The sequence below is a fragment of the Lynx canadensis genome, chromosome C1 (genome assembly GCF_007474595.2).
Source record: "Lynx canadensis isolate LIC74 chromosome C1, mLynCan4.pri.v2, whole genome shotgun sequence".
Lineage (NCBI taxonomy): Eukaryota > Metazoa > Chordata > Mammalia > Carnivora > Felidae > Lynx > Lynx canadensis.
The window spans coordinates 49,845,541-49,869,787 of NC_044310.1; the positions used below are offsets into that span (position 1 = coordinate 49,845,541).

The 24,247-nt window shown below is 40.4% G+C and overlaps 1 protein-coding gene across 4 annotated transcripts in view; it reads left to right on the top strand.

The window, feature by feature from the left end:
* The window catches only part of NFIA (nuclear factor I A), a 377,477-nt gene that overhangs the window by 261,271 nt on the left and 91,959 nt on the right, over nucleotides 1-24,247 (top strand). For all 4 annotated transcript variants that reach the window (XM_030324297.1, XM_030324295.1, XM_030324298.1 and 1 more), the window contains exons 5-6: nucleotides 4,298-4,415; nucleotides 11,065-11,192. In XM_030324297.1, the coding sequence (XP_030180157.1) occupies nucleotides 4,298-4,415; nucleotides 11,065-11,192 (246 nt within the window). The remainder of the gene's footprint in view (nucleotides 1-4,297; nucleotides 4,416-11,064; nucleotides 11,193-24,247) is intronic.

Consider the following 24,247-nt stretch of genomic DNA (forward strand, 5'->3'; position numbering starts at 1 on the left):
ACAATGATCATTTCCCTACTCACAAACAGTCATGGATCCCCCAGGTCACTAACTGTACTTCCTGCCTCCAAACGTACGCACATTCTCTGTCATTTGCCTAGAAACTCTCTTCTCTGCCTCTTCAAATCCTGCCATCCTTGAAGCCTAAGTGTAAGTGTCCAACGCTTCTTGAAATCGAATCTTTTTTTGATCCCGCGAGCCAATATGATCCATCATGCCTTTGAATTTTCCTAACACATCCTTTGCATTTCTCCTATGAGATTTATCACATTCAGCCTTGAATTTGATGTTCAAGTATTATTTCATCATTCCGCTCTGTTGTAAACCTTGTGAGACAGAGACACTGTATACCTTTTTATCATCTCAAGTTTAAGGCAAATATTGTAAATGAGTGGCAGGGTGTAGTATGATAGGAAACGCAATGGGTGTCGCAGTGAGACATTCTAGAATTTTAATCCTGGACCTCCCTCTTTCTTGCCTCTCTGTGATCCATGGCAAGCAAGTTAACCTCATTTCAGGGCTTAGTTTTTCTCTCGTAGAAAAGGTACTGTCCTCTAAAAAAGGTTGATTTGTGGATTGAGTGAGGTATAAGAAAAATGGCCCCTAGGTACTCAGGAAAGCCGGCTGAAAGCCCACCTCTCCTAGTTACCTCTCTAAGGCTCTTCCTATTCTGCAGTTGAGAGGCACTGAGAATACCCAACTCACTGCAGGGACACTTAATGGTAACCCCTACCCACAGGTCTGAGGCTTTCTCTTTAACTGTCACCGTACCACTGAATCTGATCGCATTCCAATCGGCTGACCTTCATGTGAGACATATGCACCCAGACACTCCCGGGGGATGTTTCCTCACCTGACTGTTCTGAAGAACGCAGAGTTTGGGTTGGTGCTTTATTAGGATGATGTAACCCAGGTTGTGAAACCCATTCTCATTTCAGAAATCTAATGATGTCATAAAACTTTTCAGGCGCTCATAGCCAGTTTTCCAGGCCCTGAAGTTACACACCATAACTGCAATAGACACTTCGAGAAGCATCATAACGCTGCCAGTCCACCTGATGCCGTTTGCTAGATCACACACACTGTGCTAAGTGCTTTAACAGGAAGTCAATATATGGGCAAGCGAAGGAACATTTCTGTGGGTTCGTTATTTTTTTTTTAAGTCTCTCTGAGAGGTGTGCACACTATATTTACACTGTATCTTCCATTCTTCGCCTAGTCTGGCTCCCTTGACATTTTGAAAAGATAATCTAGGCAGAGGACCTTTTTCCAGAGTAGAATGTGGTAAATAGAATGTTAAGTGTAAGCGCCGCTGGGCAGAGGGCCCCAGACTTCTCTCAGTCCAGCCAGGCCTCTCACTCACATCTTGCTTTATCTTTCCTTCCGAGACTGGGAGTGAGGCTTGCGCACTGTGGCCGGTGCTCAGGCATGATGCACCTGCTGCATTCGGCGGATGCCTGAGCCCCATCCCAAGGCTTTGAAAGAAAAATCTAAATCCATACCCTCGACACTGATCAGCTGCATCTCTCTTCTTTAGTTAATGAGACGTGTGGATCTTTAAGCTCCACGGAGGCACAAACATTAATAAGTACCTGTTATATGTCAGGCTGCTAAGAGAGGTGAGCGGTGATGTATTTGAGTAGTCTCCTCCCCACCCCCAGAGCTTATTTCATACATAAAATATTATGGAATAAAAGGGGAAACTATGCAGATAAATTTAGTATAAAGGCAAATTGGGGAATGGCTAGCAAAATTATTCATTGGAACTCTGTTTACACTTATTGTCAAGTCTAACCATTCGTCTTTGAACTAAAGGCCTTTCCTCCATTACAGCCTGTCATTAAGAGATGTGTTTGAATTTCAGAAAAGTATATGTGAATTTTAGAGCTTTCTATTTCTTAGCAGTGACTGTTTTAATATAGTTGTGATTAAGGTCTAGCCATTGCTATTAACCCAACAACTCAGTGTTTATTCTTAGATATTATTGTATCCCTTCCCCCCTTTCCTTGATTACATAGTTCTCTTATGGTACTACATTTCACCCAGTTGCCCAAGTAGTAATCCTGGGAACCATCCCATATTCCCCCTTTTCCGTTATTACTACACTGAAGAAGTTAACACATTTTCCTGATTCTAATTCCTAAATAACTTATACTAGGCTCCTTCTTCTCATCCCTTGAGTTTAGACCCATCCCCACCTTGTCGTTTTTATTTTTAAAAATTTTTTTTTTCAACGTTCATTTATTTTTGGGACAGAGAGAGACAGAGCATGAACGGGGGAGGGGCAGAGAGAGAGAGGGAGACACAGAATCGGAAACAGGCTCCAGGCTCTGAGCCATCAGCCCAGAGCCTGACGCGGGGCTCGAACTCCCAGACCGCGAGATCATGACGTGGCTGAAGTCGGACACTTAACCGACTGCGCCACCCAGGCGCCCCCCACCTTGTTGTTTTTAAATGACCCCGCTGGCCTCTATGGTTTTACTGATTATATTCTTCAACTGCCGCCCTGTCCCCCATGCCTACCCTCACCACAGGATGATGTTTCTAGGTTATAAAGGCAAGTCTGATGATGCATTCTCACATTCTGCTGGTTCTCCTTTAACTAGCAACCAGTTCCAGTTGACCAATGCTTACTGACTGCCTCGTGGTGTCAGGGATTATATTAGATGCTGGCAATATAACCCCAATGGCCCCCAATTAGTAGAGTGTGATAAAGTGCTTTGGTAGCTTATAAACTAGGGAATGTGCTGGACTCACATCCACTGTCCTTAAAGAACCCTACCAGGGCCTTTGTAAACTGACCTTAACCTTCCCCTCTTTTTCCCATGTATTATAAATTTTATCACACCAAGTTATCAGAAAACCAGTATTCATTTTATGTTCTCTTACCTTTATAAATGCTGTTCCCCCTACCTAGCATGCCTCTATCCCTCTCAGTTGGGTGAGCCCCACTTATCCTTTTAACATCTTCTCAGGCATCATGTTTTCTGAGGCCTTTTTTGCCCCTGGAACTTCTTATTCCCCAGCTGGGTTGGATACCCACTTCTGTGTGGCCATATAAATTTAGGAATAACTCGAGCAAAGGACTTATCACACTGTATTGAAATTAACACGCCAGCCTTCCCTCTAGAGTTGTTTCAGGTTGGGGATATGTCTTTCATCTAAGCGCCTTCCTTACCCTGCACCATTCTTGGCAATGAAAGTCCTTGGTTCATGATATTTCTAATTATCCCTTCTTCTTATGGATATTAGCCTCTGTTTAATTTATTTATATATCCACTTACCTGGGCTTAACTCTCAAACCAATGTCTTAGTACAGTAATACATGAATCTGTGTCTCCCACTTTTGCATAATCTTTCAAAAGAAGAGAATATTTGTACTAATATAGTTGTACCACTAGCTGTGCACAGAGTTGTTTTAGAAGATTGATAGATGTTATTTATTCATTCAAAAATATTTATTTAAGCTGCTACTGTAAACAAGGTGGTCTGGAGGCTCCAGACCATAAAAAATACAGAGAATCACATCTCACCTAAGGATCAGCTCTGAAAATCACATATAGTCAAAATTATCCTTACCAATCCCTTAAATCAGACCTCAGCAACTTCTACATAAATATTTTCTGGTTTGTGAGCCATATGGTGTCTGTTGTGGCTGCTTGTCTCTGCTATCATAGTGCAGAAGCAGAGACAATATGTAAATAAATGGGTGTGACCATCTTCCAGTAAAACTTTATTAAGAACTGCAGCCCAGGAACCATGGTTAGAGGACACTGCCTCCAGGGAGAAGGTGGGACAACTAAAGTAATGGCATATGTAGGTGCCATGGCAATTCAGAGTAAGGAGAAATCACACATTTTTCATCACAGGAAATTGACAATGGGAAACCCAGAAAGTTGAGTTTGTGGTTCTGGACTAATTCCAAAATGCTGATGAGTGAAAGCTTATCAAGATCAGCCAAAATTAGGAAAGTCCAGAGAATGTTCTTGCTGGTCATCCAAGAAAAGTTTCAAAGCAAAACATGGAGGTGTTTTTGTTAAAAGCATCCAGGAATGTTGCAGTCTTGGTGACAGTTTGCCATTACAAAAAGAGAAAAGATAAAAGGTAAAATATAAAACAGAGTCCTTCTGTTATAGGTGATTTTTGTTGTCAACAATATTTGGAGGTCAGAGTTCATTACTAATGATTTTGGATAAGCTTATCAAAGAAATTCAGAAATAAAATGTGTTAAATGCAACAATGATATGTGTCCTCATTGATCATTTATTCACAGAACATAACTTTTTTTTTTTCCTAGCACCAATAGCTGCAGGAACTGGCCCAAATTTTTCTCTCTCAGATTTGGAAAGTTCTTCATACTACAGCATGAGTCCAGGAGCGATGAGGAGGTCTTTACCCAGCACGTCCTCTACCAGGTAATTTGATTGGTGGCTCTCCCTAGTTACACACCTTGATTTTGAGCCTAGAGGCACTTGCAATGTGTGTTTGCTGGTAGAAGATACTAGAGAAGTGTGTTCAGCCCCATCAGACTTTCAGTCTCGTTGGGAAGAGAAAGAAACATCTATACACACACACACACACACACACACACACACACACACACAGTGTGGCATAGGCTAAAAATAGTTAAGGCTTTATTCAAAAAGACAGACTTGAGTTCAGTGAGAAATGTTGGTTAGGGTTGGCAAGATGGGAAGGAAAAGGAATGGGGTCTGGGTGGGGTAAAGACATGAGCAAAGCATAGAGAAAGATGCATGATGAACACAGCATGTTCTCAGGAGATTAAGGACAGCTCTTGGCCAGGGTAAAGGGCACCTGTTTTGGCTTGTTTGACAAAATGTTGACACTGGTGACACCAGTTCCAGTCCCCATGCCCACAGCAGATATTACATCTCAGTCCCTTCCCTTTTCCCCCAAAGGCCTCAAAATCCAGGCTACTGGAGTTGCCTGTGACATTGCTATCTAGGTGTGAGGTTGTAAAAATGAATGCAGTCCTATGGCACAGGGAGGGGTGGGGGTGCTGGATTATAAATTCTGTTGCATCAGGGGACCTTTAAAAAAGTAAAACTGGAAGAGCACAACCAGATAATGATTCCAGGGTTCTTGATCCCCTCGAGGTCACAAAGCCCAAATCAAAACGAAGCATTTTGCAAGACCCTGTTGTCTCTGGATAACCGGTACCAGAAGGAAAGGGATTAGGCATTAAACCCACAGTATTCTTTTACAAATTGGCTTTAGCACTGGACTGTGACAACAAAGAAAAGAATGGTGTAGAATGATCTTTAATGTTTGTGTACTTTGCAGAAAAAAAAAATGTTTCACAAAGGTATATTCTTCTTTAAAGCAAGCCCCAGAATTTTATAATTTAAAACAATGGCCAAATTATAGAAATTTTCCTTGGTAGAGATTCCTTCTTACCTTGACTTTATATATTTTAACCAGCATTACTGAAAGAAAGAAAGAAAGAAAGAAAGAAAGAAAGAAAGAAAGAAAGAAAGAAGGAAAGAAAGGGAGAAAAGAAAAAGAATCAGCTTAGTCGTTACTAATACCTCGAAGACAGCTAAAGAAGCAGTTATTCCCTAAATACAACCACCAAATCCTCCCCTCATCTTTCATGTCGTTTAAATGTTCCCCTTAGTTCACTGTAGTATCAGATCCTCAGGGGGGGAAAAAGTTTGAAATCCAAAGTACATTTATAATGAAAGAATGAGATTGTGAACACATTCGGGTGTTAATACATTTTGAGGATTTTGAATGTTTGCTGATGGAAGGGACATTGTGTGTAACGGCACTCAGTCAACATGAAAAAGCTTTGCAAATACTTGTGGCAGTGATTAATTTAAAAGTTGATGGGCTGTTTGTTTTTCATATGTGTGCTACGCATGTACCATGGACGTCCCAAACAGTGCTTCTCACCCCCATCCTTTGGACTTCTCCAGCTGTTTGATTGCCTTTTGTTGTGATTCTCTGAGTGGAAACCTGGTTTTTAATGTCATTTAAAAGGCTACTGTCATTCTCATATTCTGCAAATAACTAACCCTGATAAGGAGCTAATTATAAACAGCAGCAGTAGTTAATAACTTGGTAATATGTTTGTTTTACTCTCATTAGGCTCTCCTAGGATAATTTTTTTTTAAAAAAACTATTCTCTAAATATATAGACTCAGCAGAATTATCTGTGTACAGGTTAGAAAATGTGCCCAGAAGAATACCCCAGATTTACATATAGAAAAGTTCATCCACCAATCAATATTTGTTCATGCTGTGCCAATATTAATTGGTCACTTGCTCTGTAGCAGACACTGTATTAGATGCTTTACATACCTGATATGATTTAATATTCACAATACTTTTACAATATAGACAGTGTTGCCATTTAACCCACAACCCAGAGAAGTTAAGTAACTTGCCCAAGGTCACAGATCTAGTAAATGGCAGAGTCTATATTCAAATTCAGGTGTGCTGGAACTTTAAAAACACGGTATTCTAGGGCCGCCTGTGTGGCTCCGTCAGTTGAGCATCTAACTGTTGATTTTGGCTCAGGTCATGATCCCAGGGTCATGGGATCAAGCCCCATATTGGCCTCTGCAATGAGCTTGGAACCTTAAAGTTTCTCTCTTTCTCTCCCGTCTGCCCGTCTCCCTCATTTGTGCGCGCTCTCTCTCTGTCCCTCTCTCTCTCTCTCAAAATAATTAATTAATTAAAAACATGATATTTTCCCATTGGATCCCCTTAGGAATGGGGCTCACTCTTTCAGTAAGGAACAATAGAACATAAATCCCCCCAAAAAGGAATATCTACTATCCCTATTTTTCCTGGATACTTAGTGTTTGCTACCTTGAATTATTACCATCTTTTGAGATCTGTACAGGTCCTGCCTCCCCATCCAGACTGTTAAATCCCATAGAGGACGGTGTGTAATTCGGCAACATTTATTTATTTTTTTATTTAAAAAAATATTGTGTTTATTTGTTTTTGACAGAGAGAGAGAGACAGAGCATGAGTGGGGAGGGGCAGAAAGAGAGGGAGACACAGAATCTGAAACAGGCTCCAGGCCCTGAGCTGTCAGCACAGAGCCCGACGCGGGGCTGGAACTCACAAACCGCGAGATCATGACCTGAGCCGAAGTCGGACACTCAACCGACTGAGCCACCCAGGCACCCCAATTCGGCAACATTTATTAAGTAACAAGGGTATTGTCCTAGGCACTGTGGATATAAAGTCAAGTAATAGGAGCTTCCATATCTAATGGTAGAGACTGACAAATAAATGAAAAATTTCGGTTCAGGGTACTATGAACGTGCAGGAAGGAGGCATTTTGCAGTTTTGTGGGTACAAGGTAAGGCTTCTATGCTTTGCATATAGTAGGAATTAAACAAACATTTGGAATGAAGGTAATAGTTTTACCTTAATTTCTAGGTGGATTTTCTAGGAACACAACAAATTACACACACAGAAAGAGATGGTGCGTCACTCCTCAAAAGAGTATTTCTCTTCCCTCTTATGTAGAGATCTTACTGGTACTTTCTTATTTTCCTCAAATGTTTCTGGGAGAATAAGTGTATTCAAAAGTCAAGAGCAAGAAACCAGAATCAATGACTGATGCATTTCTACATTAAAACAAATAATAAAGGAGATTGATAGGCATTAACTGTAGCTCTGTACCTCTTCATGGTAAACATCTCCAAAATCATAGAAGGGGTTGTGTAAAAATTGGGATAAAATATACTTTTTTCTCCCAAAGAACTTCATCAAGATAAACTAACTGTCAAGGTTGTGAAGTCAGTAAACTTTGTCTTCGAAGCCTTCCACTTGTCGATCTTGGCACTGCTGACTTTCTTCACTCCTGGATCTTTTTCTCTCCTCCACTCTGTTCCTCTGCCCTGCAGACATTTGTCCTGTATCAAACCTCTGAAAAGTCCTTGCTTTCACGCTAAGGTGAGAGCTAATAAGTCCAGACTTCCACCTTTAGGATTTAATACCTGCACAGGGAATTTGCTTTTTATTAAAGGACATCAAGGAAATCAAAAGCTTTAGAAACTCAGAAAAATATTAATAACGGAAGAATGATGGGCAGTGAGTGGAGTTGCCTTTTGCGTTAGATCTCATTGAATCATGACACTTGGCAAATGCTTGTCACAAGTACTCATGTGGCTGTTTCTAAGTCAACGGCCCAATTCAGCAGTTTTTTGAACATCTGCTATTAGCCAAACACAGGCAGTAGACATTTAAAAAAAGAAGAAAAGAAAGGAGGCCCTTTCCCTGCAGATCTCACAGTCACATCAGAACATAAAGGTCTTGCCTTTTATTAACCAGGAAACATCAGGGAAATATGTATTTTGTTTTTTAACTTCTATTCTACCAGCTTCCAGAATGGTTTCAAGTGGCTTTCAAGTTTTAAATACAGCACAAGTACTGTTAAATATAGAAAGAGAGGCCAGAGACCATATGAAAAGATTGGAGAGATTGTTAGATCAGAAACCTCAACCAAGAGTTTAATCCTGAGATTCCTGGTTGCCAAGGCAAGAAGGGAAAGCACTATGTTATATAATGTGCATTTCTGATAAAAGGAAACAATAGAAATTAATTCAAAGTGTCCATATTTTTTTTCTGGCTTATGTATTTGGAATAATTTTTTTTTTATGTGCACTTCCTTCTATCAAAAATGTCTAGGGGCACCTGAGTGGCTCAGTTGGTTAAGCATCTGACTTCAGCTCAGGTCATGATCTCCTGGTTTATGAGTTCAAGCCCCGCATCGGGCTCTGTGCTGACAGCTCAGAGCCTAGAGCCTGCTTCAGATTCTGTGCCTCCCTCTCTTTCTGCCCCTCCCCCACTCATATTTTCTCTCTCTGTCTCTCTCTCTCTCTGTCTCTCTCTCCCTCTCAAAAAATAAACATTAAAAATATTTTTAAAAATTTTTTCTCTTAGATGTAGTTTCACATAAAATATAGAAAAGTTGTTCCAGTGGCTATTTTTCATTGAACTTCAAGGAAAGCCCAGCAAAGGACATAAAATGAGTTACGAAAGGTTTTTCCTTTGGGTACTAAGCTAGCATGCTACAGATGTGTTGCCTTCCTGTGATTTGGCTTTAATGAGAACAGAACTTAAAGGCAAAGAATACTGGAATACCAACTTTAATCGTTAGAATTTCTTGCCTTAAATTGGGTCCTCCACATTTTTTTATTCAGATTGCTGCAATAGCCTCTTAAACACCTCTCTGCCTGTAGGTTCCGTCTCCTTTTTCCTTTGCTTTTCCAAAGCCATCATCTGCAAAATGACCAGAGTGACCTTTCTGAAATCGACTCTAATGTCACTCCCTGTTGAGACTCTTTCAGGGAGTCTCCATTGCTTGTAGGACAAAATCCAGATACGTAATTTCTTCTGTAACCCCCACCCCACTTCTTTCACGATGGCCCTCCCCCGACTTCAGCCAGGCCAAACACCTGGCAGTTCTCTGTGTGTGTCACGCCTTCCTCATGATGTGGCTTCTGCCTGATACACACCTCCCTCCTGGGAGTGACGTTCAGAATGTCCGTTAACCTGTGTGACGTGAGCATACCGATTAGAACAGTGGTCGCTCTGCCACAGTGCTCACGCTAAGTCCTGGAATGCCCCAGATGCACCAGAGACGTTAGCCCTTTAGTTTTTGGATCATGAGGGTGTCCTGGGGCAAATACCGGGGTGGCAAGGGTGGGGAGACTTACAGGGCTTGAGACAGTGGCACTTTGCCAATTGATATAGAAGTATTTCAATATTTTGAAATAATAATGGCTGCCTGAGTGGTGCATGAGCTGAAAAGCAGCCTCTCTGTGCCCTTTCCTTCCTTAAACCCTGTCTCCTTGACACTCAGTCTTACAGCTCAGGAACTATCTCCTTCAGGAAGCTTTTCCCAACCTTCCAGGCATATCATTGTTTGCTTCTTTCATCGAGGAACCCACTGTGTCATACATGCACTTGCACGATAGTACCTGTATTTCTCTTTTGCACAATTTTATTTACGTCTATGAGACAGGGGCCATGTCTGATGCATCTCTATATCCCAGCATTTAGCACAGCCCCTAGTACATAGAAGGGACACAGCGTGTGTTTGATAAATGAAAACATATTAAAAATTCTGTACCCTGACACATGAGGAAGAGGTTTCCCAGTGGGCACTCCCACTAGGTATGAAATCTATTCATTCTGCTAGTATGTTAGTGACATAATCAATTAAGACAATTAGAACATATTAGCAACATGGCATTTCACTGTCTTTTTACTCCTGAAGCCTCAACTTGGGAGAAAAATTCAGTCCTTCAACTGAAAGAAATGAGATACATTCTGGAAATTTCTCAACCATGCCTTTACAAAAATAACAAATCCAGAACTTCATTTTGGGAACCTCTGTAGAGGCACAAAAAGAGGAAGGGCATAAAAAGGATAGGGCTGCTCTTTTTTCCATGTCCCCGATTCTCAGAGGGAAATGCACTCCTTGCCCCTATTTTTTTTTTATCTGTCTTGTTCACTGTATTATCTCTAGCATCTACATCAGAATCTGGACTATTGTAGCTGCACAGCAAATATTTTTTGAATGAACAGATCCAAGTGGAAGATGAGAAAACACAGGGAAAAAAAACCCAAAAGCAATCCAAGCTTTTTTCAAAGAGCTGTCAACCCTGATTTTTACCCTTTCTGGGGTGCCAGAGGTCTAGGGACATTGCTGATGGCTAGGGGCCAGCTGCTGCCTGAGGAGACACGAAATGTGGTCTTCCTACGGACACTTCCCGATGGAGACAAGAGCAGGAGCCAGCCACCAGTTCCTCAAAGGAGAAAGGAACAGGATGTGGCAGTGGCAGCATCTTGAGGGACAATAAAAATCAAACCCAGACACTTGGAACAACACAGACCCACGACTTTGTTCCACCTCCAGTGACTCACTAACCTGAACCTGAGCCTAGAGAGAGTCCTAGAACTCCACCGAGTTGCCCAATTGCTTCCTCCTTTGGCTTTCTTTCAGCCAGAGATGCAGTGTCCAAGAGAGGTGGTTTGGAAGGCTTTTAAACATGTACCCGTTTATTATTTCAGCTCCACAAAGCGCCTCAAGTCCGTGGAGGATGAAATGGACAGTCCTGGTGAAGAGCCATTTTACACAGGCCAAGGACGCTCCCCGGGAAGCGGCAGTCAGTCGAGCGGATGGCATGAAGTGGAGCCAGGTAAGCGGGGCGGGCGCGCTCAGGCCTACAATGCACATGGCGGCGGCCATGCCGCGTACCGTGAAGGAAGCAGGCTCGAAGCAGTCGACGTGCTGAATGCGAACACTTGTTTGTCTCTGGCTGCTACTTTCTTGAAAGGGCGGCCGTGCAAAGCAGCAATTCAACTGAAAGGAAAGGCTGGAAGAACAGTATGTGGTTTTTGACGCTTCCATATTTTTACCTGCACTACAATCCCATATGCATTTGCCTTTGCTTTTGTCTTTATGCCAAGAGCCTTTGGGGATTGGCTTTTTGGATTGTCTTGGAACAATCTTAAATAGAAACCTGTCAACTTTTTCAACTGGACTAGGAGACTGGGCTCCCTGTGCCACAGTTTATACTTAGATTTGTGTAAAAGGAGGAGATGTTTAAATATTTTTTTCCTAATTTTGGCTATCATCATGATTGTTTTTCTATTTAAATGGAACAACTATCTTTATGTCCATCTCTAGTGAAATAAGCAAATGATGACTGCTATTCTGACCTCCTGGGATAGTCTAGTCTTGGCTCTGGAGTCTTGAGAGGAATAGTTTGGATAGCAGGAACCTTTTGAAACCTTAATCAATGTCTAACCTCCACATGAACAAGGGAGAATCTTCTCCAGTGCCTTCCTCAATCTGCAAAGTCAAATGGATCAAGAGGTTAGAGTGTGGGCTTTGGAATAGATAGACAGAATGTAATCCTGGCTCTAGCTTCTGCTGGCTATGGGATTATGGGCAAATGACCTAACCTCTCTGAGCATAAATGTTCCCATTTCTTTATTTTGTCAGTAATAATAGCGGTTTCAGTGCTCTTGAGAATTAAATAAGGTAACATATATGACCCATCTAAGAATTATACATATCACAGAGTAAGTTTAAAACAAAATGCTTTCTGATCGTTCTCCCCCACCTATGCCTCAGAGTGATTCCTTGCAAGAGCAGACAGGCACCAAGGAGATTTCTGAGCCCACCCTTTGGTCTTCAGATCTTAACTTCTGTCTCTCCTCCCTGACATGTTAAAAAGCAGTCCTCAGAGGCAATAGCATGAGGGAGATTTGGGGGTTGATGGAACTGCCCTGTATCCTGACTGTGGTGGTGGGTTCAGGAATCCATCTATACGTGTGTTTATGTTCACAGAAACCTACACCTTCCATCCCCCACCCCTGCAGTTTTATTGTATGATAATCAAAAACAGAACAAGACCGAACAAGACCTCGGGCCCCATTGGATGAGTCCTTTATCTCACTCCCCTTACTAAAAGGCAGAAATTTCACTTGGCCTTGCTTCTACCTAGCAGGCTCACTCACTTATTCAGCCATCCTCATAGGGAGCTTTCTCTGGGTGAGACACCGCCTGGTTCTGGGAACTCCAGGATGAATGGGAAGGTTGTGGCTTTTGCTTTCAAGGAATTCATGGTTGGGGGTCGGCAACCTGCTTAAGGAGATCCTTACATGGTGATATGGCAAGTAGGGAGATGGGGACATTAGTCTCCTTTTTCTCATTGTTTCTAATTATTACTAACACAGCACTCAGGGTGTGGTGGACCGTCTGTCAAGGTGCAGCTTCGTGCCACACTTAGCCATGCCAGTTCACTGAAAGTGGCTAAGAAATAAGCCCAGGCTGGGCACCTGGGTATCTCAGTCTGTTGAGCATCTGACTCTTGATTTTGGCTTAGGTCATGATCCTGGGGATGTGGGATTGAGCCCCACGTTGGGCTCTGCCCCAAGCACGGAGCCTGCTTAAGATTCTTCTTCCCTCTGCCCCTCTCCCTGGCTCACACATGCTCTCTCTCTCTCAAAAAAAAAAAAAAAAAAAAAAAAAAAAAAAAAAACCCAGGCCTAAATGAAAATGCTGACTGCTGACTGCTCATTGCCACTAATGGCATCATCAGCAAGACCTCAGGATAGTGCCAATGAAAAGTTTATGTGCTATTAAAAAATTAAAAGATGTACAACTTCTTTGAACCCTTTTTAAAAGGCTAATTAGAGTCCTATCCAGTTCACCTGCTTCAGTGAAAATCAGAATCAAAATAGATAGGTTTGGTACATTGTGTTCGAGTGTTGTACTAATGCAGTTTTATACATATTGAAGCTGCTTTGCTGTGTTGATGTACATGAAGCTCCCCCACCATGAGACTGTTCTCTGGGTCCTTAAGTAGATTTTTGGGGAGCCTATTGGGGGCAGAGAGGGTAGGTTAAATATAGGGTACTTTGACCTAGTGACTCTTGTTTTCAGAGTAATTCTATTCCTGTTTGCACCTTATGATTTAAATGATCATAAATTTTAACATCTGAATGCCTGTATCCTTCACAGTTATTAAATAATGGAAGTTTAACGGCCGGATTATTTTGGGGTAATGATACTATATATGTAGCATAATAGAACATCCCCCACAATTATACTATATTCTTGGATTGGTGCTCCATTCTCTATCCCTGTTTCATTACAGAAAAATGCAGTTTCATGGTATATGTGTTGGGAGTGGGGCGGGGGGGAGGACAGTGGATACGTTTATATGTGGCCATATTCAGCATAGAAAGTCATAATTGAAACAGGGCCTGAGGGGACATTAAAACTCAACCAAAGGATGTTGTACATGTTCGTGGTGACTTTGGTGTCATTAACTCACACCAGCCATTTTAAATGGATAATTTATGCTGCCAGATGGTCCTTTTTGGGGATTTTCCATCTAGCCCAATCCCCTTTTTGGCACAGAGAACACCCTTATGTTGTTCCCACACTGATCCGGGCCTGCATAGCTTTTCCCCAGGGGTACAGTTCATTGAGTAGGAGGCTTTTAGTGGTTCACTCATGTAAATTACCTTCAGAACATGTTGGGAGTTATGTATATCTGAATGCACCGGCAGAATCTTGGTTACCTACATTGGAGATAATTCTCTAAAACAAATACTAAAAGATACTTTCTTTTTGCCTCAGAGGTGACACAGGAAGCAAGGCCTGTCCTTACTCCTCACTCAGAGAGCTCTGCATCTGTTTACCTGCCCTCAAATGCTTTTTTAGAACTCCCGGCCAAAAGAGGGCCGAAGGTTGCCAGAGGAGACAAATTTCCTTGAGCAACAGGAAGGCTTTGGAAAGTAAAACAAACCAGACATGCAGTAAATTACATGGGCTCTTTCAAATGTCTTTTGTAGTATCCTGTTCCCCATTAGTTTATCTCAGCACTTTTAGCGCACAGCTCTTATTATCTGGGAAGAAGGGCATAGGAGATGAAAGATGATGTTAGTTTAAGAACATCAGACAACCTCAAGCTGACTTTTGCTTCTCTTACAATGCTACATTTGTTCCCTCCACTTAGTTTCATTTCCCAGTTATCTCAAAAACTGGGTTAGATTCGAAGCTTTGAAGCTAATCATGCACTGATGAAATGAGTCCTATGAAATTCTATCAAGCAAAAACTCACATACCATCAACTCTTGTTTGTCTGTACAAATGAAAAATTGCAGAGAAACTGATAATGCACATAAATAGGAAGGAAACCAACAGGCAGGCGCCTACATTGAATCAGACACTGTGCACAGTGCTTTTGGATATATGGTAAAAATTATAGTTAGCGATTGTATGAGTACCTACTGTTTATCAGGTTTTTTATTTAATTACTCTAAATTATGCAAGATAGAATGATCTTGCCTCTGTATAGATGAAAACGGAATTATAAAAGGATAAGTGGGGCACCTGGGTGGCTCAGTCGGTTCAGCATCTGTCTCTTGATTTCGGCTAAGGTCATGCTCTCACAGTTCCTGAAATCGAGTCCCGCATTGAGCTCCTCACTGACAGCATAGAGCCTGCTTGGGATTCTCTCTCTTCTTCTCTTTCTGCCCCTCCCCAGCTCATGCACATGCACTTGCACTCTCTCTCTCTGTCTCTAAATAAATAAATAAATAAATAAATAAATAAATAAATAAATAATGAATGAATGAATGAATGAATAAGTGACTTGCCTAGGGCCATACAGATAGCAAACCTGTGGATACAGGATCCAAATTTCAACCTAAATCTAAGTTCAGAGTTTAAGTTTTGTCTTCTGTGCTCAGTAACCCCTTTTACCATAATGTTTATGCTTATAATTTAAGGTCTCATGTCCTGGGCTTGTATTGAAATTAAAACCATAATAATAAAAAACAAAAAACTCATCAGAAAGACCTAAAAAGTCCCCCACTTTCCTTACCCCAAACCCTTGTCATACAACTGTAACCAGAGAAGGGATGTGGGTTATGAAATACTCAAAGGACACAATAGATGAGCAAATAGTATTAACTGTTAACAGAGTAAAATATCATTTTTTCCCATAAAATCCAATCATATTCAGCATCCTGATCTTTCTTCAAATAATATCTCACTGGAGGGGCCCCCAGTGATCTAAATAATTGCTGTTTCTCTTCCATCATTTTATAATTTGTAACCCTACTTTTTTTCCCCTCCATACCACTGTTCATTGCTGCTGTGTTCTGTCTCTAGAATGTACACTCCATGAGCAGTGGGACTCAGTGAGTATTTCCCACTGCTATATTCCCAGCATCCGTATAGCATCTGACACATAATAGGTACTCAGTAAATATTGATTGATTGAATGAACAGAGCCTATAAAGCTCCATTGGGGTGTTGTCAATAAACCTGAAAACAGAATTTGCCACCAGTAATCCTCCTAGAATTGATATTTACTATATTCTCAATCTGTAGACCGTTATTTAGTCACATCCAGATACTAACAAGTAAGCAGAACAGTCGCTGAGCCTCAAGCATGGGCCCCATGGACAGGTAATAGTGTACCAGACTTTATTACAGATACCCTTGCCTTCAAGGGTATTCCTTTAAGTGAATCAAACCTTTATTTTTTTAAGATAGTACTTTATTTTTTTTAAGATAATTCTTTTTAAGATAATTCAGTGTTACAAGCTTTATAACAAGAACCACAATAGTGAATTTTTATAGAATATTTTATGTAACCACCCTGATTTATGTCTGATATTTTTCAGATTTCCATATCAAAGTTTCTCTTACACAAGTATGAGGAACACCCATATGAGACACTATATCGTATGAGGTATAACCTAGCTACTCAAAGTGTGGTCAGAGGACTGGCAACATGGCAACATCACCTGAGAACTTATTAAAAATAAAGAATTTTATGGGGCACCTGGGTGGCTCAGTCGGCTGAGCGTCTGACTTCGGCTCAGGTCACGATCTCACAGCTCGTGAGTTCGATCCCCGCGTCGGGCTCTGTGCTGACAGCTCAGAGCCTGGAGCCTGCTTCTGCTTCTGTGTCTCCATCTCTCTCTGCCCCTAACCCACCTACATTCTGTCTCTATCTCTCTCAAAAATAAATAAACATTAAAAAAAATTTCTTTAAATAAGGAATTTTAGGCCCTACCCAGAGCAACTGAATTTTAACAGCTGATGATGTTTATCTGGGTGATGTTTATATGTGTTAGGGATTGAAAAGCACTCACACAGACCCTTCCCTCAACTGTTCCCTGTGAACAGTGGTGATTATTTTCACCACTCAGTCTTTGTCTAGAGGCACCCTGAACTTTCCATGTTGTACTCCCCAACCTTCCTCCCTATTTTAAATAGGAATGCCTTTAACATTTTTCTAGATAGATAAAAATCTAACCTCTTTTAAAACATATCGGAGAAGGTAGTACACTCACGCAATGATTCATGCAGTGTTTAGATACCTCACTGCATGAAAGAACGTTCTCCATCTCTCTCATCTTCCTCCACTTTAAGTGCACGAAGAATGGCTGATTGGTATAATTCAAGTCAAACCAAGTCATTGAATACTAAGTGCCGACCGGGTGCAGTAATGGAGTACATACAAAGACAACTCCATCAAGTCCCTATTTTTATGGGCGCATCAAATGTCCTCACTTGTCAGTCACTGTCTGTGAGATGAGAGCTGTTGTTTCTGCCCCGTCTCTGTCACAGAGTTACCACGGTCAATGAGGTAATGAATTTGAACTTGAACATTCCAAGTGCCAAAGTCCTTTTTTAAAGTTAATGTTCTCTAATCATGCGAAGTATCATTGAGATTGTACTCAGCTGATGGTAGTTGAAAACAGGCAGGGTTAAATCCTGTAGAAGTAAAAGAAGGCAGTTGTTCAATCTGACTGGAGAATTAAGGACACTTTCCTCAAACGGTGGCCATGGAACGAGGTTTCACTTGGAACCCAGATGAGAAACATTCAGATACTTGAACGTGGGACTTGGTATTTCACAGCCTTTCATCTATTAGTATATATAAATGTAAGTGCTCTTTCTGCCTCTTTCTTCCTAAGTTGCAAGGCAGCTTTGCGGTTGTCCTATGAACCTTTTCAGGTTCTGTGTCACCCAAAGTGACTCATTGAAGGGTCCAGTGCATTTCACAGATTCCTGAGGGCCACCACTTACTGTGCTTAGGACCACACCTGCATCAAGCATATACATTTCAGTGTAGTTGCAGCAGAAGTTAAGATCAATTTCTGTTGCGAAAAAACATGAAATTATGGGACTTTTCAGTGAAATCTAGTACTGTGCCTGAAAACAGGAGTAAGAGGCTCCTTCAATTTTCTCCTGTAGAAAATGTTCAGAAATAGCATGGCCTTCAATTATATTGGGATTGCAAAACCTTGCTAACAGACACAATTGCATTAGCCACGTTGTTGGACGTTCTACACAGTTCAGTGAAACATTTGTAAGTCAAATTTGATAAATAGTAAGTTTAATTGTAGTTATTTTCATAAAATCTTTCAGTGATAAACTTCTTTCAGAGATAAACTTCTTCCCAAAGACTAAGTAGTCTTCATTTTTGAAGGTCAAAATCAAGCACTCCAGTAATATGTGGTCTGTTCTTACCATAATTATTAAGTAAAGAAATACATTTTTTAAAGGCATTTGTAGAAGAATGGCTTCGTAAACATCTGGTCAACCTCTAGCCTGGGACCTTTAGAACCAGAGTTCAGTGTCACCGCTACTGCAAGCACAGTTGCATTTTTCAGACTTCTGTTCGTTCGTTGTAATTTTAAATACCACACGTTAGGTTCACTTGGATTCCCAACTCTGCTGGTCCTAATTTGACTGCCAGCCGTCATCCATCAATTGTAAGAGTGGGGGAAGTTTACCAACTTAAACTTGTAGCTGAGACACATAAGGAGGAGGCCTATTATCAGTGCCAATAAAAAGGCAGCAGGCTGGTAACAGTAGTACATTGATCACAGACACTCCGCTGCACTAGCATATATTAGGGACAGTGATTAAATCTCCCACAGTCTCCTGCCGTAATAAGAATAGTCACTGTTACAGAACACTGCCATAGGATCAATGTCTTGGCTTTTCTTCTGCATTTATGGAGCAGTGGGGAAGCATCATTCTGCAGCAACATTCTCTTCCATTATCCCTTGAGTATTGGCACCTGCTCATTAGAGATGGGTACACCAGGGAACACTGGTAGAGTAGCAAGGGGGCTGTTCTTTAGTGACCCTCCTTTATCAGAGAAATTTCATCCAAACAAGGGGTTATGACAGGAAAGCTATATTACACAGTAGCACTCTAACCACCCTTCCAAAATGTCCTTACTTTTTTTTTTTTTTTATCAAGGCTGTTTTTATTTTTTAAGGCCAAATAAAGGGCCCAAAATAACCTATTGTAATCGGGAGTCCAAAAGGTTACCTATAAAAAGAAAAGAAATACTCTCCCCACATATACATAAATGTATCATATACGAGGAAGCACAGTAAAAAAAAAAAAAAAAAAAAAATTACTGTTGTTTTCCTGAAGCCCAGTATAGTACGTGGCACAGGGTACCCATTCAATCAATATCCGTTGAATAAATAAACGATAAGATGGAGGCCACGCATGTCTGATCTCACCCTTTGCGCAGGGTGAAGTGCTCTGGAGGCAGAGTGCCGCGTAGGTTTGTTGTATGAAGGAGTGAAGCTTCACTTGTATCTGAGAACCCAGATGCACAATTTTGTGAATACAGAGGCTCCCAGGAAAACAGATGCTGCATTTCAGCTGGGCTTGTCTGAGTAAATAAATTATCCAGATCTCCAAATTTTTAATTTCATGTTTGAAATTGAGGCTGTGTAAACATTCCAGAAAGAAGGAAGAAAGAGATGTAGCTTATACCTTGGGTGTGTGTGTGTGTGTGTGTGTGTGTGTGTGTGTGAAATCTTCTGCCCTGCCCTGTTCCTGTCTCCATCTTCAGCACAGCCCCAGTGGCCTCTGTTAGCAAAGTGCTGGCTCATCATGTGGCCTTATTTAGCATGTAGTAAGGAGGAACCGTAAAGCAAATTTTATTCCAGCCACAACAATCTTCACAGGCTCGCTGAGGAGGGAGAAAATAAGAGTGAAATAGAATGCGTTGCAAAGAGGAAAGAGTACAAATTAAGAATCAAAACTCTACAATTCTTGTATTCTGCCATGAACCCAACCCGCCTGGGAATTTTAGCCGAGTACTTCTCTGAATTTTCATTTCCTCCTATGTAAACAACTGGGGGCAGGGGAACAGCTTAGCCTGCATGATTTGTAAGTTTGAAATGATCAGCTGAGATGATAATAGAAGTAGGGACTGCCATTTATGAAGCACCAGCTGTGTGCAAGGTTCTGTGCATGGCACCAGACGTATTTTTAACATATGTAAAGTAGACATAATAAACCATAAAGCTTTATACAAATCCTATATATCTTTTTGTTCCGGTAAATACTTTGAAAACTCTGAAGTGCTGTATGAGTTTAAGATACAAGCATTCCTCAGTTGTTTGTGCTCCCCTTTATTGTACTTCTCAGATATTGTGTTTTTAACAAATTGAAGGTTTGTTGCAATTCTGTGTCAAGCAAGTCTCTTGGCATCATTTTTCCAGTAGCATTTGCTCACTTCATGTCTCTGTGTCATATTTTGGTAATTCTTGCAATATTGCAAGCTTTTTCATCACTATTATATTTGATATGGTGATCTGTGATCAGTGGTTATGTTGTAGGAAGCTCCGATGATGGTTAGCATAGAAATAAGGTATTTTTATTTTAAAGTTTATTACTTATTTTGAGAGAGGGAGAGCATGAACAGGGAACAGGCAGAGAGAGAGGGAGAGATAGAATCCCAAGTAGGCTCTGGGCTGTCAGCATGGAGCATGACACAGGACTGAAACCCACGAACCATGAGATCATGACCTGAGCCGAAACTGAGAGTCAATCGCTGACTTAGCCACTCTGGTGCCCCAGTAATAAAATATTTTTAAATTAAGTTATGTACATTGTTTTTTTAGACATAATGCCACTACCCACTTAGTAGACTATCGTATAGTGTAAATATAACTCTTGTATGCACTGGGAAACCAAAAAATTCATTTAATTTGCTTTATTGCAATCTTTGCTTTATTGTGGTAGTCTGGAACCGAACCTGCATTATCTCCAAGGTATGACTGTAGTCACATGCTCTACCACTGAGCTGTACCCCCTCTCTGAGGCATGCCTGTACGTGAAATTAAGTTGAAAACATATTGCACATATCTGTGTCTTTTTTATGCAAAGCACTATGCAAGGTGATACAGGGAAAAATAAACAAACAACCCAAGATAGACCTTGCCCTCAAACTGCTTACAGCCAGCGAAGGAAGGAGGGGTAACTGCTTAAACAAGTATCCAGTGGCTACAATACAAGGCAAGAGTAGGCTGATTTATGCAGGGTAGGAGTTTATTCATTGGCTTGGGCCACAGTCCTCCACTCTGTCAACCATTCCATTATTAAAGGAGCATCAGTAAATGCTAGTCCCTTCATAATAGAAGTCTTATCTTTCTTTATCTCTAAAAATCATGCAGAAAACCAGTGTGCTAGAAATCTCTCAGGAAATACACAGATCTTTCTGCACCCATGGACTCAAATCTCCCCTTCCTGAAAAAAGAGTGTTCTGATTTATGGGTAATGAAATTGGGCAGAATCTAAGCAAATGTTTACTTAGAGGAAACACAATTATTCTGAATTAACATTCAATTCACCAAAGGGAAGAATAATCAGAAAGTATAGTTGGAAGAGAAGAAACAAAAGAGATAGGTATTTATAGGTAACTAGATAGATAGCAGATCAGACTTACCTTAGAGTTCACTGTGCTGGTTTTCCTGTATCTAATACATTTTATTTATCTAATAAACATTATTAGATATTTGTAGAACTCAAACAGAAGGTGGTTTTAACCTCTGATATAAAGAGAAAAAATTCTTTAGTGTTCTTACTTCGTCCGTTCTTTGAACATAATGTAGATATTTCATAGACTCAAATAGTACCACAATTTGATTAACAATGAAAGGTAAATTAACCTGTATTTTGTCATTGGAATGCTGCTGGAATTTTAAATATGTGTTTTATAAGTAATAGCCACTGTTTATTGAGTGCTTACTATGGGCCAGATATTGTTCTAAGACATATATATTTTTAATTTGTAAAAAATGATACAGGTCAGTAATAAGTCTGTTTTCAGACTTACTTCCATTTCTCATATGTTTTTTATACTTTTCCCACATACTGAGTATTCTATTTAAATGTTAAATAATCAAATACAGCACCATCGGTCTATCTAGGAATAAAGTTATCTTTTTTTTGGCATCAGTGTCTTTACTTTATTAAAGACACTGATACTCCAGAATAGTATCACCATACTCCAGAATAGGGGCTTTATGTGGGGATTAGGGGAGAGAGGAAAGAAAGAAACCCTCCTGCCCACACAGATCTCAAGAGTCCATAGCTTTTCTGCCTGTGCTACATGGCAGTTTCTGATGAGGTTGTCCACATCCCAATTGCTTTCCTACTCAGCAGAGGACTACAATAATGCCTATTTATCCAACTCGATCCAAACAAGGATTTCAAATACATCATAAACTCATCAATTAATCAAAGATATGACACCCATTTCAAGATTACGAGAAATGCTCACATTGACATAGTAAATCAGGGGCTGTCCCCTGATGGATTCCTGAACAACACAACAAGTCCCAAAATGGAGAGGGTTCTCTCCAGCGCTGAATCACAAAGTGTGTCTCTCAAATAGGAGACTTCAGGAATCAAAAAGTCACTTTATTTCATAGCATCATTTAACCTTGATGAACAATTAAACTGCCATAGAAACACTGAATCTTTTGAAATACAGTTAATTGGCTTATGTCTTCAGAGAAAAGTATTACTGACCTCCCTTTATTAACAATTGAAAGCCCCTCTGAAACTTCTGGATTTAAAATACTGGGTTACTCTGGTTCTTGGTTCTCTGGTCTGTTTAGAGTGAGAACTCTGTGTTGTGATCCGGTTCCTTCAGCCCACTGTGGAGAGCGGGCTTTACAGACAGCTGTGAATGTGTGGTAGTCATTCAGATACTACTGCAGCTCTTCCGGGTTTTAATGTGGTCCGAACATCTCATTGCCCTTCATTTTAAAGAAACATTGCTGTCTTTAGCGATTGTATGTAATGAGATGTAGTTAAAATTTTCATTTGCATCGCTGGAAATGCACTCAGACCATTAGGAAGTCAAGGAATGACAACCCAATATCCATTTCTAATCTGAAGTGTCCTCTGTAATACCAGATTACTCCGCCTTGTTGGGTATCCCAACCCAGAAATCACTTCGCTGTGATCAGCTTCCAAGATTAATGAATTCTAGTATACCAAGATTACTTACGACTCAATGCCAGTCGGGATTTGCCATCTGCCTTTCAGCCATTTCATGAACCCAACTGAAGAGAGGGTTTATCAAAATGGCTGTGCAACGTCTCCTGTGTTTTAACACTCTTTAGGGACTGATATACGCAGCTCTTCGTGTTCTTATGTCAAAATACATATGTAAGGATTAAAAGTAGTATGGGTTGCATAAGAGTGCTTTTCAGGGCCAGTTATTCTTTGATATTTATCACTTCATAGTGGTGACACCTGCTTCTAATTTTAAGAGTTCTCTTTTTCAGTGGGTGATTTTTTTTTCTTTTCAGAAAAGAAATCTTATCCTCAAAAGACTTAACTGGTAATTTTTCTCCTTTTGATGTGCTTGATATTTTTATGAGTTTGTCCATCAGCATTGAAGCCTTAACATGCCTTTAGGTAAAAAAAAAAAAAAAAATCTTTATAATACATAATCATTATATTGGGTTACATAAATTTATGTCCTGGCCACACATCTGGAGACTTTTCCAGAGATATAGTTTGTTTTAAATGTCATTATCTGCCACTTGGACTAGTTGACAGTTGTCTTAAATTGACAAAGCCATAGAAACAAACTCTGTCTTGTGGGAGCAGTTCAGCAACTTACATTCAGTACACAAATTTGGTTGTTGTTTTTTACGTGCAGGGACACAGTTGCTGACAACTGTCATTTGAGATTGGAAAGTGGAAGGGAAAAAAAGAAAGGACCCTCATTTTGTCTCTTTAGACACATATGGAAATAGTCCTTTGGTTTGACGATAGCCAGCCCACTTGTAGAGCCCAACATGGTTTGCTTTTCAGTTTTTATCTTGTGTAAAGACCTTTTCCTAATAGATGCTGGGTAAAGTTAATTACACGAGTAGAAAAAGCTGCAAAAGATGGTATATTGCTAGAAGCCCTTTCTGATTGGCCTGTGGGGAGTTGTCTGTATAAAATTGGATCCTTGTGTTGGGATCCAAAAAAAAAAAAAAAGGCGTGAATATGAAGGAGAAGCGCTAAATCATGACTCCAGAGAGAATGTCGGCCACGAGCAGTTTTTAGTTTAAGTGAAAACCAAACTTTAGGATTTGGACAAATAAGACAAGGAGAAAAAAGCGTGAATCATTAACTTCCATATAAAAGCATTATGGTGATCACCAAACTTAAATAAGGTTCTCTACTAAGGCTGTGACTGAATGGAACGAACTCCTTGACTTAATTGATATGAAAAACTGTGCCAAGTATTTACCCTTAGTGTCAGCTAAGTAATTTTTAATAAAATATTTCCAAGATATGAAGACAGTTAAGAAAACAGCACGGTTTTTAATAATTGCACTCCTAAGTAAACGGATCTATCATTACGTTGTCACAAAGAATGACAGTGAG